The sequence below is a fragment of the Nomia melanderi genome, chromosome 7 (genome assembly GCF_051020985.1).
Source record: "Nomia melanderi isolate GNS246 chromosome 7, iyNomMela1, whole genome shotgun sequence".
Classification (NCBI taxonomy): domain Eukaryota; kingdom Metazoa; phylum Arthropoda; class Insecta; order Hymenoptera; family Halictidae; genus Nomia; species Nomia melanderi.
The window spans coordinates 3,463,148-3,488,931 of record NC_135005.1 but is presented as its reverse complement, the minus strand read 5'-3'; the positions used below and the strand labels follow the sequence as shown (position 1 = coordinate 3,488,931).

General features: G+C 34.4%; 1 protein-coding gene across 1 annotated transcript in view; it reads left to right on the top strand.

The window, feature by feature from the left end:
- LOC116424200 (uncharacterized) overlaps positions 1–25,784 on the top strand; it is a 208,468-nt gene that overhangs the window by 47,354 nt on the left and 135,330 nt on the right. The window contains exon 3 of the mRNA XM_076369118.1: positions 22,052–22,142. Coding sequence (XP_076225233.1) covers positions 22,058–22,142 — 85 coding nt within the window. The 5' untranslated portion in view covers positions 22,052–22,057. The remainder of the gene's footprint in view (positions 1–22,051; positions 22,143–25,784) is intronic.

The window sequence follows — 25,784 nt, the reverse complement described above, 5'->3', positions numbered from 1 at the left end:
TTGTATTTACCAGTATTCAATAGTATTCAGTAGAACTGTGTAATAGGTTCAACTTCTCCTCACTTCAAAGAATGTGTCGACATTTCTAAGAATTTGGGGACACGTTACGAATGCTTGTTACGGACCCGTAGACAGTTCCATTTCTTGCTTGTCGGAGACACGAACTAGACGTCCTAGCTGGTTTTTCCCATTTATGGAACACCTGTCGCTGAAAGAACAAAAACTGCAGAGACTCGTGTACGCATCCGCACGTATTACTATTACCTTCTTTCCCGGGTGTCGCATTTGAATCGTGAACCAGTCTATACGTTCGCGGTCTATTTATAGAGGAAAGCAGAAAATGGATAAAATATAGGGAATACTCGGCCACGTGGAACCATTTCGTATTCCTTTTCCGATCCTTGCTTCGTCTGGTTTCCCACCTTCTGACCAGTATTTCCATTATTCCATTCTTTTGTCCCTTGGATATCTCAGAAGGAAAATCCGGGTGACTGATTGATAAAATTGAGAAAATTCTTTCTTTATTATTCCTTCTTTTCTAATTTGCTTGGAGTACAAAGGTGTAGTTGTTAAATAGTTTAGTTAAATTCTGGTTAATTTGTACAGATAATTTTAATAAATTTAATAGCAACTTCATAAATTTCAATAAATAAGATTAGAAAAGAAAGAAGTTGTGAAAGCGTTGATGTAGGCCGCGCCACGCTGGTAACGGTCAGGTTTTGTTTCATATTTTGTATTATCTTCCACCGTTCCAGCTTTCCAATAATCTGTTCTATATTAGAAACTTGGTCTTGGTATATAAATTTTCATATAGTATGTTGTAAATACCTGAAGAAATTACATACCTATAGTAAGAGAGAAGTCAATTGTGATAGAAAACTGAGACGAGAATTAACAGACAAATTAAACGCTTAGAATAGTTGGAATTTTGCAGAATTTTCAATTTAATAATATATTCTTTCGTTATATGAAAAAAACGATCGATTTATTTTACTAATTCGAAAACTGTTTCTTCAAAACTTCACAGCACATTATTTTTTTTAGTCATTCGCATGTTCAATTAAAGACACTATCTCAAGTTTCCAGAAAATTTTTGATGTATGTTACCTTTCTGTATATCATCCACCATTTTTGCTACCAATATTAATACTTTTTGTATTACATCCCCTGCCTTATGATTTATTTCTTAACTATGATCAATACAATTACTTCATCGTTAACAATGTATTAGAAAAAGAAATAATTTTGATGCTTATTCTATATCTACGTTTACTCCAAAGGTTAACAATTGAAAATAGAAAAATAATATTGATTTTATATTAAAAATAAATAAATGACACTTAAATTTTTCAAATTCAGTTTAAAATTTTCGTCACGAGTCTGACACAGTATTGTACGTCAAAGGACGAATAACATTTTCAATTCAAGTAATTTATTTTCAATTTATTGAAATGTTTACAATTAATTCCCAAAGTGATTTAACGCTCGATATTTTTACGATAGTTAAAGTAATTTCAAAAATAAATAAATTACTGAGAAATAAGGGCTCTAAAATTGACCTTTCCCTTTGACCGTCACCCTGGGTGTCCCCTTGAAGTTCACGTCTATGTATCCTTTTTCGAGGGATCTCTCAGGCATCTGGAACAAATAAGGCATATCGTCTGGAAAGAGGTAGCACGAAGGTTTGCTGCTAAGGATACGAGGAGCGGTTCGTGTCGTTCGACCCTTTACGTTCCTTTGCCCTTGTACCTCCTCCTCTGTTTCGACCCTTCGAGACTGGAAATCTCGTCCAGCAGCATTCGGTAAATAAGGGTGCAGGTTGTCTTGTAAATATGTACACGTTTTGATGCCGGAGCTTCTTTCTTGTCCCTTCGATCGGTATACGGACACTGGTTGTTTGTATTCTCCACAGAATCGGATCGTAGATCCAGTTTGCTACCCTTGTGTCGTACATGTTAATGCTTGTACTTCGAAACGGTTTTGTTTGTGATAGAACCGCAGCTTTCTTCTGTTTGTTTTGGAACAACAATGCAAGCTATTTCTTAGAAACATTCTGAAATAGTAATACGATTATACGGAAATTGTGAAATGGATTTTTATGGACGGTAAAAGGATTTGAACACATTGCTGACCGGTCACGAGTTAACTCGTGTCTTTATGTCCAAACGTTGTTGACCGGTAACACATTAATTCGTGTTTGCACCTGCATTAGTTATTCCAATTTTTGAAATGCAGGGCAATATGGAAAATTGTAAAAGCAAAATATTCAAAGATATCTAAAAGATATATCTGAAGATTCATTTTAATTCATTATATATAAATAAAGTATATTGCAGTTTATTTAAATTGTCTAATTTTCATGTTTAATTACTAAATAGTGATCAATGACTGCGAATAGCTTCTGCGTAAAATTTTTAAATTTAAAGTCTTTAAAATTTGATTGAAAATTCTGCGTTTTATTTCGTTCATTGAACTTTATATCAATTCCTATATTATTCGATCAATCAGTTATTAAATTTAAATTGTCTAATTTTCATGTTTAATTACTAAATAGTGATCAATGACTTCGAATAGCTTCTGCGTAAAATTTTTAAATTTAAAGTCTTTAAAATTTGATTGAAAATTCTACGTTTTATTTCGTTCATTGAACTTTATATCAATTCCTATATTATTCGATCAATCAGTTTTTCAATTTCTTTTTGTCCCTTTGCTTCTATTTCCACTAACAATGGTCTATTGTCTAACTTATGTACATTTATCTTCTAACCAGTTTTTTAACTGGTCATAGTAGGAATAGGTAAATATAAAGTGCCGGTATGTTTAGAGTTAATTATTCTTCAATCCCTTGTCGGATCACTTTCTTTCGCTACTAAGTCCCTGTAACTATATAATATTAATAATTCGCAAGAAAAACTAAGAAACTTTCTACTTTAATTTAAGTGCAAAAATTTGAAAATAATAACTTGATAATAGAAAAATAATTTTTTGTTTTTATCCATACGCAATGAACAACCTTGATTTTTATTAAATTAATCTAGAAATGTTTATTAAGAATTTCACTCGTCATTATACGGTAAGGAGTTAGTGCTATTCGTTCAGATTTGCAATTATTGCCATGATATAAATAGCAAGGTCGTAAATTAAACTTTTAACGCTAAACGTGAAGTCGATACATATCAAATTGTTCTATGAATGCTTACGCACGTACGATACATGCAAATATGTAGAATATATACTAGACACGTGTATTTATATGCAAAATGTAATTGGGTTTCCAGATATATTCATACAACTTCCGCCTGTTGTTACTAGCTTGTAATAGTAAGGATGGAAATTGTATGAACATGTTTCGACACGCGGTGTAACAACTGATTAGTAGACTGCGGGTGTTTACGTAAATTTACAATATAGATACATTTTTAACAAAGAGAGTTATACTAAATGTTACTTCTGCTAAGAATATTTTTTCATTGTTTTTAAAAATTACAAGACGCTATAAATCTTTGAAATATATTTCTGTAACAATAACTGCTATAAATCAAAGTGAAAAATATATTTTACAACACGAGCAAAATAATTAAGAATTACATAAGAAAGTAAAAATAAAAGATATGGTTAAGTTGAATATAATATAAACAGCTATATTACATAAAATGATATGTACAGTCTTCATAATTTATTGTATATAGTTAACACAAAATTTATTGAAATATCTTAAATATGCAGAATAAATTCAAGTAAACAAAATGCACGAGAATTCTACATTTTGGATCTTTTTTTGCTTTGTGCATATTCTTAAGAATACACTCCACGTTTTCCAAACAAAATCAAAACTTTAGATGTACAAATTCATTAAAAATGCAATGAATGCAATCAAAAACACAATGTTTCATAACAGTACTAAAAGTGAATTGTATTTTACAAAAATACAGTTGTAAAGCACTAGTGATCGTTAATACAGCTTGAAGGACCGAATGTAAAGTCCTCTGACTCTCACGAGCATTTTTTAGTATATGCTGAATTTTTGTCGAAGGACCACCCAATCTTGGGACTAAATGACTGATTGACTGAATGATGTACCTCCCTGAATGGATATTTTCTGAAGTGTTCCTAACTGTACTGATACTGGTCTGTTTCTGACCTGACTGATGCTGTTTCTGTTCTGATTCTGAACTTTGACTGTCTGAAGGGTTTTTATAATTCTTCTGGGCCCACTCCCTCCCTCTCGATGTACGAAGGCGGGCCTCAGGGCCGGTTTTTCTATCCCTTCCTAAGTATGGTACCCACTCCTGTATCATCCCCTTCCAGTACGCCCGTAGAGCGGGATTTCCCTGGAGCAGGGGTGACGGAGTTGGTCGTTATGCTGAACGAATTTTTGGTAATGTTGGGGAAATTCCATTAGGTCAAGATCCTTGAGGACACGTTTTCTGAAATTCTAACGGACCCTCTGGAACACGACTTTACGATACCTAGGCTAAAGTATAAAAAATAGACAATGGTTGATCTCTAAGTTGAACCCTTATGTGCCGCATATTGGCTGCCTGCTAAAGTATCGGACGGAAAGCTAACGGTTACGAACCTCTCTATGAATATTTTTCCATATCGTAAAATTGTCCCCTTGTTGTCCTAACAACGGTACACTGAAAAAATACATTCCTTTATCTATTACTGTATTTTTTATCACACACCTGAATCCCAATATTACATCTCCGCATATCGCATGTCCATTGATATAACAATTCCACTTCGAAACGAGCACAGATAAATAAGACGCTTAACCAAAGCGTGACAGAATTCCGGCCGGCATCAAAAGCGAATTGGTATTCGTTGTTAATCCCGCGGCGGACCTTCGGTTAACCCAATAGGAGTTCTCCCGCTCGTAGTTGCGCGGCACGATAATGCGATTAAGGTAACGAAACACGCGTCGCGGTTGGAATTTCATTCGCCCGGCGGCCGTCGAGTTCTTCCGCGGCGCCCGTTTCTTTATCAACGGCATCCCCGTTCTCGTTGCTTTATTGCTTCGCGCGCGCCGACGCACGGCACAATAAAGCGACGAGCTTCGAGCACGAGAGACAGCAATAATAGCGGGCGAAGTAATATTAAGACCTCGAAACATACTTGCGGAAAACGAAGTGGCGGGCAACAACGCTCGCGTTCCTTCAACCCCCGCGATCCTGAACCGCGCGGGATTGAAACTTTCATCTTCTTCCGGCTTTATTCGACCTTTCTCACCGCCCATCCCCCTCGGCGTTCCTTAATTCGCACCACTTCCGGCCGATGCGAGGGAGAAATGAGAGTTCACGAAGTCGCCATTAATAACTTCCAGCATCGTCGCTAGACCAGAAAAGTGATTTTTGTTTATTCGCGACCTTGGGGAACGATGCAAGATCAAGTGAGTATGCAACTTTGGAAGCAGGTTGTTATTTGACCCTTTCAAGGTAGAATTTTCAATTTTTATTATTGTGATTTTTTTTTTAGATTATAAACATATTCAGTGATATAGCAAGTATCAACATTTTATAAGAAGCTAATATTTTTTATACTGTAGAAAATATTAGGTAGAACAGTATTTTTCCCACTAAGCAATAACGATCTTTCGTCACTGAGGCAGAGATTGATTTATCCATGAAAAAGGGCGATGATAATAATATAAAACCAATGAACCGCTGCGTATTAGAATTTTAAAAGGTGGTATTGCCGCGACACCGCTAAGTTCGAAAGGGTAAAAGTTATAAGATATAACATTATGTTTAGAAACACAATAATCCTTTTTGGTATCATTTTTTAAATATTTTACATAATATATATAAAATAAAACAAACAATAACAACAAAATAAAGTAAATAAAGAACTTCAACTCCTTCGTGATGAAAATTTCGAACAGAGTTTAGTATATATAAGTGTCATATTCGTTTGAGTAGTAATTAAATGCTATTTTTCTGTTATCAATCGTTAAACATCGAAATAAATGTAGACATAGGACAAACATAGAATTCTTTCTTTTTCTCTAATAAACTATTAACGGTAAGATAATTCCAGTAAGCAGAGTTATGAAAGAAATAATAGGACAAAGAGATAAAGTGGCAGCAAAACTGTTAAACGCGACCTTTGTTTCGTTCTTTCATCAACTTCGTTTCCTAGAGATCTTATTTCTCGCTGTTTGGTTTCTTTTAACGACGCATTCGTCTTAACGCGATCTGGGAATTACGGCCATAACGAGGTATCAGAGCGAGAACAAATTGCCGGTTACTCGCGTCGAATATATCGGAGTCGATTCTTTTGCGAGCCACTGGGCTTTCTTTTATTGTTTCGTTGAAACTTTTACGGAGAGTTGTGCCGGAGTGATGATAAACCGGTTTCAGTTCTGCGAGAATGCGCCGCAATGTGGCGCCAGTTCCTTGGATTTTAATTTTTTCCAGTTTCCAACGAGCGCGGAATGTGATTTCCCGAGCGACCCATTTGTTGCGCTCTCCTCGGACAGTCGAATTTTACCTCGTTCAAAACTACGTCGAATTTTCGACGTGCTGATTAATTTGCTGGAAAATATGATCCCATTATTTGGAAAAGGATAACCAACTGCCAACTGGAATCATCTATAAAAATTTACAGGTTTTAAAGCTTTTTTTGTATAATAAGTTGTAGGTGAGTAATGTTATAATTACTTGTATACATTCTTCAAAAATAGTTACAATGTGTTATGGAATCAATAGTGTAAATAGTTAGTTATTGTATAAGCTGATAAAGTTAAAAAGAGAACGAAATAATCAAGTCCTATTATATAAAATTGTCACTGAAGATTTACAGTTTCTCTACTTTCCACTTTGATATGTGTATACATATCATTATGTAATATAATACAAGTATTTTCACATTGGGATTACAATATTTCATAGGATTAGTTTCTTAAATGATTAAAAGCTTTATACATTTAGAAAATTAACCAATTCACATAATTTATAATTTAAATAGGTATAAAAATATTGAAGATACTCGAGTGTGATAGAATACCGCTATTATAATTCCCAAGAAGCTTGTATCTTAGTGAAGTGTGAAAAATCGTGAATACTTTAATGAATGGGGGTTTTAATACTAAAATACATCTACGTCTTTCTAAAAAAATTATAATTATAATTAAATTATAAAAAATTAAGTATATTAAATTATTATCTATATTATATAACGTTTTACATAGTATATATTTAAAACATAGTAAAACATACTTATACCTATTTGCAAAATGTTTTAATATTCTTGCATTCGAATTATAAAAAAGGAAGCTGATACATCGTAACAGCATTTACAATTAATTATCAATAATCTGGAGACTTATATAGTAAAGTTTTTTTATCAAAATTTCTATTAATGTGTTACAACAATAGGTACATGTAATAAAAATTAACTTTATTCAGGAAATTAACGCAGTTTCTATTTTTATTTTAACGATCAACTTTCAAATCAAGATGTTGAATTGTTTCATTTAATCTGGTAGCTTATCTATATGAATAGCACTATAATTTTTGTATATCCATGAGATATCTTGTTGGCCAAGTTTCTCATAAATCAACAGCTTTAAACTGATTAGCGCCATAACTGGTTCTTGTTCCAATAAAATGTGAACAAATATTTTAGTCTTTATTTACTTTACAATAATTAAAGGTTAGAGGCGTTTCTACAGACCATCAGTGATAAGGTATTAAAAACGTATTATTTCTATTTAGTAGAATATTTAAAAAATGATTTATTACTATTTGTACTTTCAATTTCAGTGTCCTCTTTCAATTTAGTAAAACTATTACTTTCGAATTTAGTTGCTTAATATGCGTACTAATTTCTTCTTTAGTTGCTTAATATGTGTACTAATTTCTTCTTTAGTAATCCAGTGAATATATTATTTCCTACTTTAGTAATTTAATAAACCTATTATCTTCCAATTAAATAATTTAATAGTCGTAATCATTTCTAACTTAAAAATTAATCAAATACTTTATTCTTCAGTTTAATAATTTACTAAATATATTATTTTTTATTTTAGTAATTTAACAGGTGCGTTCACATCTAATTTGTCAATAATTATTACTTTCCATTCACTAATTCAATAATCGTGTTATGTTTTACGAAAAAGTTTTCAGAAGATAATTACATATGCATGCATTTTTGTTTAGTTTTGACAATTTGGAAATATGTTAACAAGACTGCCAAAATCAAATATGCAAACATGTCCCCATAACGAGTTTACAATTAATCATTCGAAGCATTCGTCACCGTTCTACCGCGACACCTCGTACGGTTACCGACAAACAGCATCGATTACTTTACATAAATATCATTAGCGTAGTTTGCGAAGTTTGGTCATCCCCGATTTTCGACTGAAGTGAATTTCTGGTCGGTGAATAGAGCCACTGGTTTAATCTCTGGAGGAACTACTTAGCGAGGAAGTTTGTTCGATCAGCGGGCTTTCTTGTGGAAACCTTGCCCTGCCTTTCCTTTCCTAACCCGTCCCGTGACGAACAGCCCTAATTATCACTCGGTCGGATGTGGCCGGAACGCTGCCGGAAATTCCCTCGCAAATCCCGCCATCTTCCGCCGCAACCATCCTCTCTATTTTTCCTTTTCGTTTAACGCTGCTGCGTGTATTCATACTGAATGGGGCTGCTCCCAATTTCTTTTTTCTTTCGTCTCTGCTCTCGGCCAGCATCTTTAGTTCCGTTCTTTTTAAGAAAATATGAAAAATCGTAATAATAATCAGAATATTAAAACTAGGTTTACGGACGTTTATTGTTTTATTTATTCTACTGTTCCTAGCAAAGTTAATGCTCGTTCATTTGAATCGTGGAAATTAGGAATTTAAAAACAACCAGTTAAGGTACATATGTATGCAACTGCATCGACCAGAATTAATATGTACATGTAGCAAATATTATTTAGAAAATTCAATATGCGTCAAATTGGCGCATTACGTAAACCTAGCGTTACTGGGGAATTTAACCCATTTTATTTAATGATAAGTAAGTGAAGTACTTACATGATTCTTATTGTTTTAATATTTAACCTTTTGTGCCTAACATAGAATTGAAAATAGAATTTAATTTTTTTATATTTCTTAATATATAAAGAACAAATTTTTTTACTATTTAAATAAATTTAAATAGAATTTAACAGATATAACCATTACTTAGTTCTTGTAAATACCAAATTGAATATTATTCTTCTGTTATCAATGGTTATACTTTAGAGTAAAGTGGACATAGGGCATGCTTGAAATTTTTCTCCTTTTTTCAATAAATTGTTAATGATAAAGAAGTTGTATCTATCACAGTTGAGAAATAAATCGTATGGACGGGGTTAAACCAGAAAGATGGGACGTTTAAACTTCAATTTTACACGATTTAAAATTCAAAATTAAAGAGAATTGTGGAGAATAAAGTATGACTTCAGAGAGAAAGAAAGTGAGCAAAAGAGAAGAAATAAACAAATAGAGAGGAAAGTAATTGTTGAATATGAATACTTGTAAAACACGTTTAATTGTTCTTCTACTTAAAGTTTACATTATGTTAAAGTATAAAAATATAAATGAACTGATAAATATTTAGTCAGATTAAGTGAAGGCAATCCATATTCGAAATCTCTATCTCTTTCAACTGTGTTTGGTCTGTATTAAATCTAGGTTAGATGGTTATGTGTTGGGCGTGCACATCTGTCAACGAAAGTGTTCATTTAAGTTGATGCATATCCGTCTGTGGTTTCAATGCATCAAGTATGAAAATGAATGTTTGTGAGCGTTGATATTTCATTGCTCGTAAAAACATTTATTTATGGAATTAGTACATGCATGCATTAACTGATAAACATGTATTTATTGAATTAACACATTATATCCATACTAGTCGTTCGCTAAAAATCAATTAAATAATAATACATTTTGCTCAATATATAACATTGACTACTTTACTATAAAGATATATTATTACACTAATCAACTAATTAGATCATAGTCCGAATGTTTTCTTTTTTTAACAATACAATTCAGTATCACATAATTAAAAATTATTATAATAACGTTCCTCTGCTAGAGCGTCATGAGAATAACGCGGCGCACAATGCCGATGATTTTTATTTAGAGCGCGTCACAGTCAAAGGGTTAAGAGCATTGAAGGATGACAAAGAACCCACCTCAGAAAAAGTGGAATTAAAATAATGGGAGGATGAAATTGAAAAGGATGCTGTGTATAATATGACACGACAGTAAGGCTTAGTTAAATTATGACAATGGCGAATATATGAAACTCTAAAATATTTTTATAAAATTCATTGGAAGCTTGTTAAAGTACGTTAAAAAATGATAAATTTATAAAACTATATATATAAAAATTAATGAATTATTGGAAAAAGAATATGTGGCACAATATTGTATAAAGAGTTCATAAAGAGTGTAAGAAGATAAATCTTATTTAAGTAAATGAAAAATGATAAAACACACAATAGGATTCTCTTTAATGACCAAACCTAATTAGACAATACATAAATGTAAGTACTCAGCACCTTGTACAGTTATATAAAAAGTTTTCTTTTGATTCAATACTTGCGAGATTTCCAGTATAGCAAAGATTTATTCTAAAAGCTTTTGTTCCGTCATGATGAAACATGTTCAGACGTATAAAATGAAAACGAGTCCTGACAATCAAATTCATTGATTTTGAAATCTTGCCTACTGGATTTTGATGCAGATAAGAAGCTGTCTTTTCTTGACAATTAGACTTTTCTAGTTGTTAAAAGTTGAAATAAAGTCTGGTGAAAAATAAAGTTCAGTGGTATGGTTGTAGCATATCAGAAAGAAAATATGTTGGTAGCAAATGTCTATTAATCCAGCATTTAATAAGTACAGAGAATTTGTTTTATTTTGAGAAACTGCTTTTTCGTGTGCTATTGGAGAGTAATTACCCAATACATGTTTTTGTACATATACAGATGTAATAATCAATTTCAAAAAATGAACGTCAGACATTAGGTTAGTCTGTGCATAAACAAAAGCTTATTCGATAAAAATTTAATTTTAAATATTATGAAATTATATCAGAATGTTGATTCTATTATGTGAACATTAAACGAGGATATAAATGCATAAGTATCTCTCTATAATAATTACCTGTATGTTACATTTTATTACTTACTACTTTTACTTCCAATACATAAAATTGAAAATTTGATTACAGACTTGACAGCACAGTACTGATATATTCGTTTTAAAATAAATTCAGGAATGTCACACTCTTAAGAATTCTATGGATATGAATATATGTATACTGAAACGTGTTTCTGTGCTACATGTATTTCGCAGATCTCGTACTCTTGCAGTCGTATATGGTGGTAAATGTAAATCTCGACTGGTATATTTGGCAATTTAGATTTGGTTCCTTCTATGGGCAGTAAAATATAAAATCATTTATTAAACAAATTATTACTAATTGATGATTGAAATTAAAATATTCATTGAACGTTTCAGGAAAAATAATTTTCTATTTGACAGTCATTAAAATAAATTTTATTTTGCTATTACGTAAATATGTGTATATAGATATAGTATGTTAAATGTAGTTTATTATCATCACGAATTAAAAAGTACTATACGTACATTTTTATTACATTTAAATAGAAACTCTTTCATTTCATTTTAAACCTATGTTATTTCTCAATGGAAAAGTTATTGTTAACAACTAATTTTTACATAGTACTGAACATTAATTAGTAAAGATTCAAATACGTTTATGCAAAGTTTAAATAAAGGAATTTTATTAAACATTGTTTTTCATACATTTCATTATAATTAAACATTTTCTACGTTTAGTAAAGACATTCAGTTACCGGTAATTTGATTGCAGATTTGCATGCATTCACAGAATAAATGGACGCGTAATAATGAAATAAAGTACAGGCTTTTATAAAATATGAATGTTTCTGCTGACTTTAATTAAATTGTAGCTTTAAAACGTAAAAGAAGTTCTTTTCTTCTAATTTCAATTGAATTTATATTAGTTCGTTCAAATGTGAACCTGAATAAACAGTCTCGAACCAATAGATGCAATCCACAATTCAAACATTGAATTGTACTGAATCGATTGAGAAAAATTAAAATGAAGAACATTAATAGTCTTCAAGGACAATAATATTTTTTATATTTTAATGTAATTATAGGAAAGTTATTAAGAATATTTTTCTTCAAACACCATAAGGTACGAACAATTTCTTAAATTTTACAGATTTTAGAAACTAAAATGAAGATAATTAATAATAGGATTTTTAAGTTTTCGTAGTTTTAAGTCAGTCCAATATTCAATAAAATTATTTCGTCAGATGTGATTCAGTATTCGTTGAAAATGCTATGTATAATTACCTCGAAATTTTGTTCCTCATGTATACAAATAATTTAAATAGTACGTAACTAAACGTATAAATAGGGCAATAATACTGAATTCTACCATATTTTACTTTCGATGCGAAAGTTATAAGGAATACGAATTGCACTTCGAAGGTTCAGCATAGCTAACTTATATACATTCTTCTTTCATGCAGAAATATCGATTATCCTGCCAATTACCCAAACGTTTTCTCAAAGGTTAAGAAAATATTAGTCCTTTTTTATTCAGACTTTACATTTACTAGCCATTTTTTTCATTTGAAAAAGACTTTTTAACGTAGTTCATAGCAATATTTTTTAATTATTAAATGATCATCAAAAATAGACATCTTCAATGATAATCGTTTCTTGTGGTCGTCTTAATACTTTCATGTTTAATTATTTAAACTTTCGAAAGTAATTAAATACTTATACTCATTTACATCAATAAAATCATTAAAAAAAGGTAATTATATCATTTCCAAATAAGAATCTTGATGATAATAATTTCTTATAGCCACCATAATACTTCTCTGTTTAATTATTTATCCTTGCCCTACGATTTAATTTCTAATAAAATATCTTAATACTCTTTCTATATCTAGATGCTTTTTAAACCATACAAATTGCTAACAAGAAAAATAATATTTCATTTGAACTTAGAAGAACTGAATAACATTTATACTTGTCAAGCCATATTCGAAATCTTCCCTACGAGTCTGGCACGATATTTTAAGGCAAGGGGTTGAATATTCTTTAATTACTTAAAGCTTAGAAAGTAATGTAATACCTATGTAACTTTACATTAGTAAAGTTACTCGAAAGCTAAATGTATCATCCCAAAAAAAAAACGACCTCCATGATAGCCGTTTCTCGCGGTCGTCTTAATACTTTTCGTTTACAAAGAAAAAGGGGAATCGTAACCCGCTTGAATCGCATCCCCGGTAAAGACTACCCGTGGGAGTAGCTTACACGGGCGATTCGTTCGTGCGGAACCAATTTTCCTTATTCGATGCCGGTCGAGGGTCTTTCGGAGCTTCTATTTAAACGTTCCTCCCAAGACCTCATAATGCAACGTTAGCCGGGCCGCGGAATGGGAACCGACGGTGGTATTTGCGTATCGATCGTCCCGAAAATCGGACATGCATCCTGTTTACCTTCGCGGAGCGCAACCCGTGGCCCTAGCTTATTCAAGGCATCGATCACGGCTCGCATTTCCATAAACTAGAACTTCTTACCTTCCAACAGCTACACCAGCATTCAACATTAATCGACTACATCTTTATTTCGATTAATTGACTGTTGATTACTAATGAACTTTAGACATTTAATGATGTGTGAAACATTTGGTAAGCATTTCGTGATTATTTCGTTACACGTAGATCCAAATAAAAGACTACTTTACTGTTATCAATGGTGTACCATTAAAGTAAACGTGCAATTAACGGTTAACAGAAAGTTTCTTCTCGTTTGTGTATATTATTAATAGTAAAATAAACGTAACGTGTTCAGTCGCGGAGAAAATCGCATGGAGTTAATAAAATTGATCGCGACAAAATTTTTGCATTTTGTAACAATTAATGTAGACGTATTAGTCTTTATTCTTCTTTTAATAGTATCCTTTTTCGGCTTAGTCTTTAACTCCTCTTGTTGTTTTTCAAGAAGTATCATTTTATTGACAGATAATATCGAATGTAAAATTGTTTTTCTTTAATTCTCCGACAAGTAAGTCTTCTTTGTATGGTTGTACAAGGTATGCGATAAATTTCCGGAATTTGACGTATGGTCAGTTCTTTGGAGTTAACTCTGATTACCGTATCTTTTATTTTTCTGAACTCCGTGATCTTTGAGTATCTGTTTGTCATACGTCTATATATAAATAAGCATGATATTTATGACCACAGGCAAACAAATGAGGAAAAACAGATATCCAATTTACTACGCGCGATTTGCTTCGAAGGATTTAAAAGTGAATACATGAACAAAATCGAATATAATAATCCGAAGCACATTAAATACTGAATTTAGGCACCCTAGAGACTAATAACAATGAATAAATTTGAATTTTCAAGCTTAACTTGTCATTTTAACTGCGAAATTCCAACTACGTATTTCAGACTAGCCATGAATTCTTTACGTTCGCGCGCATTCGCTTCGATTCTAACACGTGCTGCTGACGAACAACGGTTTAAAACAATTGATAATGTATTGGATGAAGCGTAGAGAAGGTGTGCGAAGTAATATGGACAGTCAGCACGCTCATTTCTGTAACAACGCAACAAATATGGCCGATATTCTTATTTTTATCCGATTCGCCCAGTGGTCCGTTTCGCCTCGGTCTGCCCTACCAAGCGAAGACAGTACAGGGCCATGTTACCTCGGGAGCCTTCAGTTCAACAGCCCTGGCACAGAAGACGACCAGAGTCGGCCGCCGAAAAGGGCCATGGGATATTTTAGCTCCGGCTAACCGTGAAATGAGATAGGCGCGAGTAGCCAGAGCTCACGCCTGGCCAGCTTTACGCAATGATCGATGAAGAGCCGAAGGATCCTCGAAGGTGCTATTCCTCTCCGAGCGTGGCCGTCGTCTCGAGTGCGTTGGTCCGTCCGTACGTGTCCCCCGGGGGCCGGGAGATAGGGGGCGGGAAAGGAGGCATGATCCTCCGGGAGGATGCTCGCATCGAGCACCAGACGATGTTTTCTCCTTTGGGAAAAATAGAAACTTTTATGCTGCTCGCAGGAGAATCTTCCCGGGCGAAGAGGAAAGGGATAAGCCTCGGTGAGAAATATAGGCGAGACGCTGCGCCGTCGTCTATTCTCGAGGACACGATCAAAGCTCCTGCTCGCTCGCTCGAGAAATAAGCGCGGGTGATCCGTGACGGATACCGCGGAGATGGTCAGCGGACTTATAGTGGACGTTGAAGATCTCTTCGTGTAATTCTTGCTTTCTGTCTTTGTTTGGCGTTGGATGATCTTGGTCCCTGAGGATTCTCTCTTGTAACGTAGGATGAGGAAAATTCGTGATTGAACGTAATAATAGTGTCGCAATTTCGACGATAATGACAAAAATATCGTAACTTTTGGCAATTAGTGCTTGATATTCTGAAGTGTATTAAGGTTTCAATTTTATGTAATTGGTACAAATTAAATATAGTTAAATCCTTGTTTTTAATTTAATATAATACATTTTGAAGTATTTAGAGTATATATTAAATAGAGTATCTCAGTATTTTAAATACACCATTTCTGTTCGATGATAGAAGGTATTGTTAGAGAAAATACAGCTTCGATCGTAATGTAAATATTGTGGTGAACAAGAGAACTTCGGAAAATTTCATTAAACGATGAATAATGAAATGTAAAGATTGACATAAGTTTGGAAACTCCACGTTTTATATTTGTCTGGTAACATTATACTGAATTATTTATGGGTTATTTGTTATAATACCTCCCATTCTTATTTTTCATTTCAGAAGATAATGATCAAATTTTTACGAATGCCTACAAAGCGCCTATACATACTTCCGTTAATCATATCCACCTGTTTCGCAATCAAAATGTACATACCTACCGTACAATGTATTATCCGCGAGGTAAATTACTCGTTCGACATAATAAGTTAACACATCTTAAATAAATAACACATTTTCTCAATAACAAACACAATTTAACGCGTCAAATTTCTCTCGCGAGATCACAGAACGGCGAAAACCGTTCGAGCTCAATATTTCTACTGAAAGCATTTCGAGTGGCCGCAAATATTTAAGTAGCTGAACGTGTGTAGTCAGACAAAGGGGAGAGTTTATGGCTTGTGGCCGGTTATTCACAAAGGAATCCGGGGGTTGCTGCCATAAATGCGCTCGATGATCGCGCACGAACGAAGAACTCAGGTAAAGGACCAGGCCACGGTTCAGCTGCAGCACCACCTGAAAAGGGAACCAGGATATACCCGAGTCGTAGGTGGAATAGGTCGAGCTCGGAATATTATGAAATATTTCTTTGAGGATTTCGAAGTATGACGAGAGAGGTGGGCGGAGAAAGGAGGGATGGATGATGCGAGAGGGTGAAGCGTTTCGTGTTACGTGCGGTGAACGCCGCCTCGTCGCTCTTACGCAGCATTCAAGACCTTTGCGCCGAGTTTCCGTGAATATGATCCGGAGCAAAGCGCAAGAGGAAAGTTTCGCCCGGGCGACGGCTCTTTATCCGCGAAATTAACGATATTCCGACCGGCAACGGCGCGCCCCAGTGATTCAATGGTCGCGAAAGTTGCCGTTCGCCCGCGGAAATTTTCACGAACGCCGCTCGCGAGGTGCTCTGGAAATTGTTATCGCTGTTACACAATTTCCTGCGTGAAGTTACACCCCGCGTTTTCGCCGAAAATTCGGCGATGTTCGTTGTGAAATATTATTGCTGAACACATTTGTCTTTGCGGTGAATTCTGTACGAGTTCAGGAATTCCGATCGACTTAAGTCGCTTCTGAAAATGCATGTGCTCCCAATTTTCAAGCGCGATACGTTGGATAGAATTTCTTATAGATGAAAGAGCTGAGTTTTAGGTTTAAGAACTACGATTTTATGAATCTTGTAGCTTTGAGTATATCACTTTGAGTGATATAAATTGTATCTAACACGTGGAGACGTAAGTAGCAGCTATGTGCTTCAGTGAACCTGTTTTTGGTCATTTAACTTCTGCCGCGTTTCTTATTTTACTATCATCTTCTGCTTTATTTATTTGAAAGAAAGGTGTATCATAACTAATCGCGAATGATTGCATCACTAGATAAAATGAGTTTTAGGGTACAAACGCTACTGAAGTTCTGTTGCAGCATTATGCTGCTAGTATTACAAGAGTATTACTTGTTTACATTAATATATAATAATATTACAATATTACATTGAAATACTATTACATTAACTAAATTATTATTATACTGTAACAATATTATAATACTACAAGTAAAATCAAAGAGACTCTGTGCATTTCATACTGCATCTTCACTAAACTTCAAGCTGAAACAAGCATCGCATTTCTTTATTTCTTTTATTCTCTTCGACATTATTAACCCTAGGTTTACGAACGTTTATTGTACGCTTGATTCTACTGCTCCTATAAAAATTCATATTCGTTTATTCGAATTTTGGAAGTTAGAGGTTTAAAAATAGATAACTGAGATACAGTCTGTTTGACAAGAGCGTGTACGGTAAAACTCTTACCTGCGATGTCTTAGGTAAGAAATTCCACTTCAAGCAGGTAACTTGAATGTTTCCCTAAGATGCTTTGTACAAAAAACCTTCAGTTGTTGATCGAGCTTATTCGTAAAACGACGCATTTCATTATGAGTGCCGCGTACGCATCACGTTACGAAGCAGTGTTTCTGTGTTCCCATCCTAAAGGACCAAAAATGTCATACACAGCGGCTGCTAAATACATGAAGAAATCGAAGACATTTGTTAGTAAGTGGGTGAAACGATATTTGGAGGTCAAAAACGTCGATGACCTACCAAATCGTGGCACTAAGTCAAAGACGACGAAGAAAGAGGATAAATTGATTTTACGCGAATTCGAGAAGAATCCCCGTCTATCGTTACGTAGTGGACAGGCAGTTTTATGTAGAAAGGGTTTGAAATTGTCATGTGATACGATAAGAAGACGATTATTGGCAAATAATGTGAAATTTAGAAGCACAATAAAGAAACTGCTACTATCCAAGAAACATGTCACAAAAAGACTCGCTTGGGCGAATGAAAATTTGAACCGTGATTGGGACAATGTAATTTTTTCGGACGAAACTTCTTTTTGGGCACATACTTTTATAACCCATACCTGGTGTAACCACGCCAATAAACTCCTTCAGCGAACCGTTAAACACCCGGTAAGGGTGCATGTTTGGGGTTGCTTCTCGAAGCAGAGATTCGGTACTTTGCACGTATTCACTGACAATTTAAACGCTGCCAAAATGGTCAAAATCTATCAGAGAGCCTTATTACCATCTGCCCAGAGGTGGTTTATAAGAAATAATAAACATTGGCTACTGGAAGAGGATAATGACCCAAAACATCGAAGTCGACACTGTACAGCCTGGAAAGAGGAAAATCACATCGATGTACTAGATTAGCCTTCACAGTCGCCGGATGCAAATCCAATAGAAAATGTTTGGGCAATCATGAAGATCAAGCTCAGAGGAAAGAAGCACAACACGATCAAGAAGCTGATTCGTCAAATTCGATTGGTATGGAGGTCCTTATCTCGTGATTATGCGATTACATTAGTAGAAAGTATGCCTCGAAGATGTAAATTAATTATTGATAATGGCGGTGACTGGGCACCATATTAATAATAACGCATCTTAGTATACACCATAAAGAATTTGTGTATTTTTTTCGAACCCGATATCCTAAATAGTTTTCGAGTTTTGCCGGACACGCTCTTGTCAAACAGAGTGTACATACTGGTGCAATTGCATCAGTCAGAGCCAAAATTTACCAAATAGTAATTATAAAATTCAATATCAGTCAAATTGACGCGTTCCGTAAACCTAGTGTTAATTCCACGTCGAAAACAGAATTTTAGACGAGCGCAACCGAAAAAGAAATGTGTTCCAAACCGCAGTCTTCGTCGGTATCACGTCAAACATTATATGCATCGAGGAGCGTCTCTAAACTTCCTTTAGATAGCCAGCCATGACATCGACGCCGGGGAATGGTAACTCGGACGAGCTAAATGCTAGCCGGTCGACTTTGAGGAGGGTCGAAACGCTAGAATCACGCTGTTCCGTCTAATCGGCCGGCGGAGAGCTCGTTAATTAGTTTAAACGTCCAAGTTCGAGCCTCCATGCTGCACGCCACTTAGCTCGGCCAGCTTCCGGTCGTCTTCGACACACGACACCGATCCGCAAGACGTCTACCGGCGTCAGTGGACGTAAGACAGGATAGGGGATGACACGGCACGGGTTCCGCATTAATGAGCGGCCAATCAAAGCCAGTAATTGGTGGACAGGATCTCATCGAGGCGAGACCGCTTTTGATTCGTGACAGCCCCTGGTGGCGAGCTCCAACGCTCGACAGTTGTCAATGACGTGAAAGCATTATGACGATCGATTACTGTAGAGGACTACGATGATCGCCGAACGTTTCGTGTACGCGCCTGTTAACACACTCGTTACCAATTTATCTGGCTAGGTGCATTTGTTTTTTCGCTTTTTAAAACGGTTTTGGGAATTCGTAAGCTGCATCGTATTATTAGGTTGTTCGACAAGTTTTTTTGAGTTTACCAACACGTTGGATGCCGCACGATTTCACATAGCGAAATCATTATTATTATTGCACGTTTATCTCGCTGAATGTCGCCGCATTAGATAGCATTATTTATAATAGAAAGGTTTTCAAATAACCATCATTTAATTGAATGGGCTGTAATAATTTGGTTTGGTCGGGGGTCACTGGTGACCCCCATGGCATTCAACATGTTAATACACGACGGGTGCACAGTATTTTATGTTCAATGATGGATTATTGAATTATGAACAATTCGTTCTGATTATCTTTTTTCCGTTTCACCGGAAGCCTGATAAGGTTTTCCTAAGAGCCCATGCACATGAACGACGCGATCCCACTGTAATGCCGCAGTGATTATTTTCGAATAACAGAGAAACAAAGTTCTTCTGTCTCACAAAAAGAGGATAAGAGAACTTTACGTCTTTGTTCTTCTAAAATCTTTATTTTCAATATTTTTAGGTGTAAACTTGTATTTATTTTTAAGGAAATGAATTAAACTAATTTTTAGCGGTAGAATTCAACGTTTTATATTTATTTTATTTATTATTATTGCAATAAGATTTAATTTTTATAATCTTTTAAAGTGTGCTACTATTCAAAATAATTTCCAATGTTCTATAACAAATCTGTATTGTCATCTCCAGCATGACATGCGAATGTAAAGGGTTAAAAGATCCATCAAACTAAAGAAAAGAGAGAATATTATGGGGCAAGTTAATAGTTTCAACAGCAAGTAAATGTGTTACTGAGAAAATTGTAAATCTGGTTCGAAATTCTTTTTTAGGTGAATATTAACTGCTGAGTAATAACTCAATGAATTAGTATTGTAGAAGAAGCATGGAATCTATTGGTCTGATTGTCACTGAAGACTAGGTTTCCTTGTCGGCGTCAAAGCGAGCAATTAGTCACATTGGCAGTGAATGTTTTAAATAAAAATTAAAAGAATTATTGAAATAAGGAGATAGCTGCACTTCCTAATAATTTTTATTATTGGGAGAAAATAAATCGATTAAAAATCAAATTCTGTATCAAACGTTTTATAAACGTATGGTCAGGTAACATACATGTTAATAAATTTTTGCAGTGAACATAAAATCTATGACTTTCTTAGTTTTTCAATAAATATAATATAAATATTGAAGCTGTTTTTTTTCTGCCAAACTAAGAAAGAACAGTAAGTACTTGCTAAAGAAATTTAAAAAAGAGTATATTTTATTATAACCAATATTATAATGAAACAATAAATAGTACTCTAATGATATAATGGGATATTAAAGATCACCTTTAGATAATTCGCTTTCTATACCGTTGGAATCATTTAATGAGGAGTGTGGAAGACGCTATATCTATTTATTACTGAGAGTTAACTTCTTTTTGCACCAAATGAAAGATAATATTTTTTCAAAATGAAATAGAATCTGCAACAAAAAACTATGTAAAATTTTTCGCCCTTTTTGTTCCAAAGACCTCGATTGCGTGTGACCGATCGGTCCACTCGATACCCGACTATCATCATTCATGTGACTAACTAGTCACATTGGCGATGAATGCGTTAATACTAACATCTGCTTGAAACGATCGCTCGAAATATCGCGTACAAATTGCTCGCATTTTTTGTATCCTTTTATCAGCCACAAAGTTCATTGTTCCAGTTGTCGAATGCGATAAACGATATGAAATAGATCACTAAACACAAAGGATTCGTACCTTTCACCACTGACACTACGCACTGCCATATCGATCTTTATTTATATTTGTGTTTCGCTCTCTGTCTCGTGTTGTTATCCTTTCTTTTCCTCTCGTTTTTTCCTTTCTCTGTCACTTTGCTCTCCTTCTTTCTCTCCCCCCCCCCCCTCCCTCTTTCTCTCTCCCTTTCTGCCTATAAGCTCTCTTGTTCGGGGTATGACGACTGAATTCGCGCGGAAAAAATGTTCAAAACTGCTTCAACACAATGCACAGAGGAAACTGGGAACGAGGTGAATGAGAACTGAAGTTATGAAAGTGGTTTTTACGTCCACTCGTTGTCAAATGGTTGCTTTTTCTAAATGCTGAGACTATAGAAATAGCTTGACTCGGATCCCCCCGTTTTAACGATGAATGAATATAATTGTTCCTTACGGCTGGAAACGTAATTGTGAAATTGAAGCAATTTTTTACGTGATATAATTTGAACAGATAAATTTCTGTATATTTCACGTAATAACAATTTCGTCATCTTGTTATGTACTTTGATCAGTTAAACAGTGCTTTTTCATATGGAAAGTAGTATAAGTGCTATCTTTTTAATTGCTGCTCATTCTTACTTCAGTAACGTTATGCATATACAAAAACGACACACATTTTCCATTCATATAATGTACTCTATTGAATTTTTATTTTTGTTTCCAGGTCAAGATGGGAAGGTGTTACTTTTCATTGTGGCTAGTTCTTACCTGCTTAATCGGTGACGCGTGGCCACAGTATAGAGAAAAAAACATAAGTAAGTGGAAAATACAAAAGATCACACTCAAAATTATTTAAATAATATTGATGACAATACTGTAAATTATTATTAATTTTAGTTTACGAGTAGGATAAACTTTTCACTGTTCCATTGTGAATTTTTAATTAGTACACTATAAACTAATAACATTCCATTGAAGCATTATATATTCTTCGTTAGAATACTGTAAATTAATTATTAGAGTCTATTTTATTATTAGAGTCTGAATTATAGGAGCGTTCGGATACAAGTGGGTTTAATACGGTACAGAATAAGAAATGCAAAGACGGTGGATAAGAATTCGTATTTTTTATAAGGAACGCGGAAAAATTTTGCGACGCCGAGGAGAGTTCACGTATTTTCAGAGGCACTTCAGTTCGTGCACCTTCAATTTTGCTCACGAGCGGTTCCCGACATTACGAAAGATGCAGAGTCCTAACATTTTCTACTGCTCGGTCGGTGGAACGGTTTTCCACAGGATTAAATCCCTGGAGACGACACGAAGTTAATTAGAACCACGTGTCTCTTCCGCCAATAAGAGTTACAACGTTCACCTTCTCTCCGTGTCGAGTTCCATGTTCCACGTATTCGACGGGTAAGCTTCTTAACGCCAGCCATTTTCAAAAATTAAGCTGGTATCAGACTCGTAAAATTCAATTTCTAATCTCGTTGCTTGGCGACATATTCCTGCAAATTTTGATATAATTACGAAAAAATTAGTTCATGAATAACTTAAAGGAACATTTTCGAATATATAAAGTATGCATATTATAATAAAACACGTCTAATTGGATTATATAATTAAACATAATTTATAATAAATAAACACACGTTTATTCAGCTTCGTAATCTTGCGTAGGTAGTAATTAAATTCCATAATAATAATGTTAATGAATAATTTAAAATAATTAATTATAAATAAATTTTCGAGAGATGAATATATTTTCATTCCTCCGTTATATTACATTAGTTACATATATAATTTAATAATTATACTAATTTCTGAAGGAAAAAAGTAAGGTGAAAAATGATATTAGAAATTAAAATAAATAAATTAAACTACATGTAATTTCAATATATTATTATATAATTTTACACCAAAACTGAAGCGATAATTGTATTAATTTTACACTAAAATTTTCGTTTCAATACCGTTTGTAGATTCATATTTATTATAAATGTACAAATTTTGCAGTTTAGACATTATAATATTTTCTATCTGACGAAGGTTATTAATACAACACATAAATAATTTTTTAACGTGAAGGAAGCTTAGTCAATCATGTTTTAGCTTTTACTATACTGTTTTCCCAGCCAGCTATACTATATTCTCTGCTACGTTTAATTTAGATGCACTACCGAGTTCTTTCTAATTCACCATGTTTGTCACGATTCCCCTCATTCTTATTATTTCACTCCTTTAGTAGCAGTATTTAGAAATTAATCTCATTAACATGGCTGTGTCTCGTAATTTTTGCCTGGATGTTTATATTATATATTTCTTTTAAACAATTTATTTTCATGGTTTACGTCCAACTCTTTTATTCTTCAAATCTTCTGGATATTAAACCAGATTCAGTATTCGTGAACCATGAATTTATTCTTAATATCTATACATTATTGTTCCTTTGGCAATTCTTTGTATGACGGAGCCTTTTGTATAGTATAAAAAGGGAAATTTCAATGACTTTATAAGGAAATGAAAGAAAAGGAATAAATAGATGAAAGGAGGATTGAGTAGAATGACGGTAATAAATGAGAATATTGGTGGGTGTATACATTGCATGAAAAGTTTCGTTGAATTGCATATGCTTTATGCAAAATAACCTTGGAAACAGTGCATGCGTATAAAAACTTAAAGTTATGCTGCACTATGATTGAGTCGTAACTACTGAAGCTCGAGTGTGGAGTAATCGACTGTAAGGAAAAGGGGAACGGAACGTTACAGTGGATTGCTTTTATAGTCAGACGCACTTTGCGACCAATAACCATCTCCATATTTTCTTACTTCCCGTTACTATTACACATATATAACGAAAGTTTACTTCGCGAAGTATAAAAATATTCAATTTCGTAGAAACCAAAGTCTGCTTCAGAGACTTTTATGTGTGCTGTCTTCAGATTTCACACTTTTAATCTTTTAAACGGATAAAGTGGGAATTTTATATTTTTATTGGTAAATTTTAAGTATACTGTGACCACTTTTGCTTTTCTATTTGCTTTATTTACGATATGCTTAACACTAACGCCAAAATTTTATTCAAATAGCATTCAAGAAAAATCATATTATTTTAAGGGAAATCTTGATTTGAATATTATCCAGAAACTTGTTGAAACTATTTAGAAAGTACAATGCACGATGCAAATGCATAGTGAAATTTACATTATCGAAGTAAAAAGGAGGTAAATTCATTTGACTATAAACCTTGTAAAAGATAAAAGTTTTATTATATATTTCTAAAATCGGTCATATTATATGAAAGAATTTTAGCTGTATACAACACATTATACAGTATAAACGTAGATCAAGTACGTTAATTAATTAGTAGAACAATAAGTGAAGCAAGTGTTTACCTTCATAATCCGAATAAACCGGAAATCAGGACTAACATGATCCGTATAAACTGAGTTCCACAGTATATCTTTCATGCGGGTACAAATAAAAAGAATGTCTAAGAACTATGAGCATCACAAATATGTGACGTTGATATCGAACGTGTTATGCAATCGTCCACCATTTACGGTCATTTAAAAGGAAACAAGTTCAACTCTTCTTGTGTATCCAGTCTCATATTTCACTGTGACAATCCACTATCGCGGATAGACGTTCTACCCCTTCTTCGATATTCCGAGTGAAGTATAAATGAATTTATAACGGCGCTGAGTTAGCGAGAGGGTCGGCCGGGTAGAAGTTTCGCCATGAAATTTTCGTCTGTCAATAATTTCCGATAAGATTCTCCGGTATAGTTCTATCGTGTACATCCTGCGCACTCATGCACACACACATATGTATGTTCTCACAGCGAGCACATATGGGACGTCCACGGAAGAGATTCTCTATCCGCTCGATAAACTCGACGCACCGAAATCGAGGGGCTTTGGAATTCACTCCCCGGAACTCAAAAGCCCGACGAATACCCCGTGATATTGGGAGCAGATTGGAAGCCAAGAATCCACCACGAGATTGAAAAGTTCACTCCCGATTCCCGCCGCTGGCTTTTACCGCGGACAAGACGGGCGGATAGTAAAAAGGTCAAATTAAGTGCGTCCACGTAAGCGGAAACCCGAGCACGTTCTACCGAGACCCGACACGTTGATTGTTACTTTAAGAAAATATCGAACCGAAAATCTGGCGACTCGATCTTACAAGTACGAAGGATTATTACCTTCCCGTTGCGATTTTTGGACATTGATGGCGATAGTTACGGCTTATCGAGAGGTGGTACAGTGATGCTAGCTTAAATTCCACAAAATTTTCTCGGTTAAATTCCACTGCACTATTCCTACTTTTCCCCCACTACCCACTGCTTCGAGCTCCGTGTACCGTGATCCCAGTAGATAGGGATAGAAAATAAATACAATCAGCAAAAACAGGAAAGACGCAATCGGTCAAACATTGAGGGTCGAACCGCGGGACTT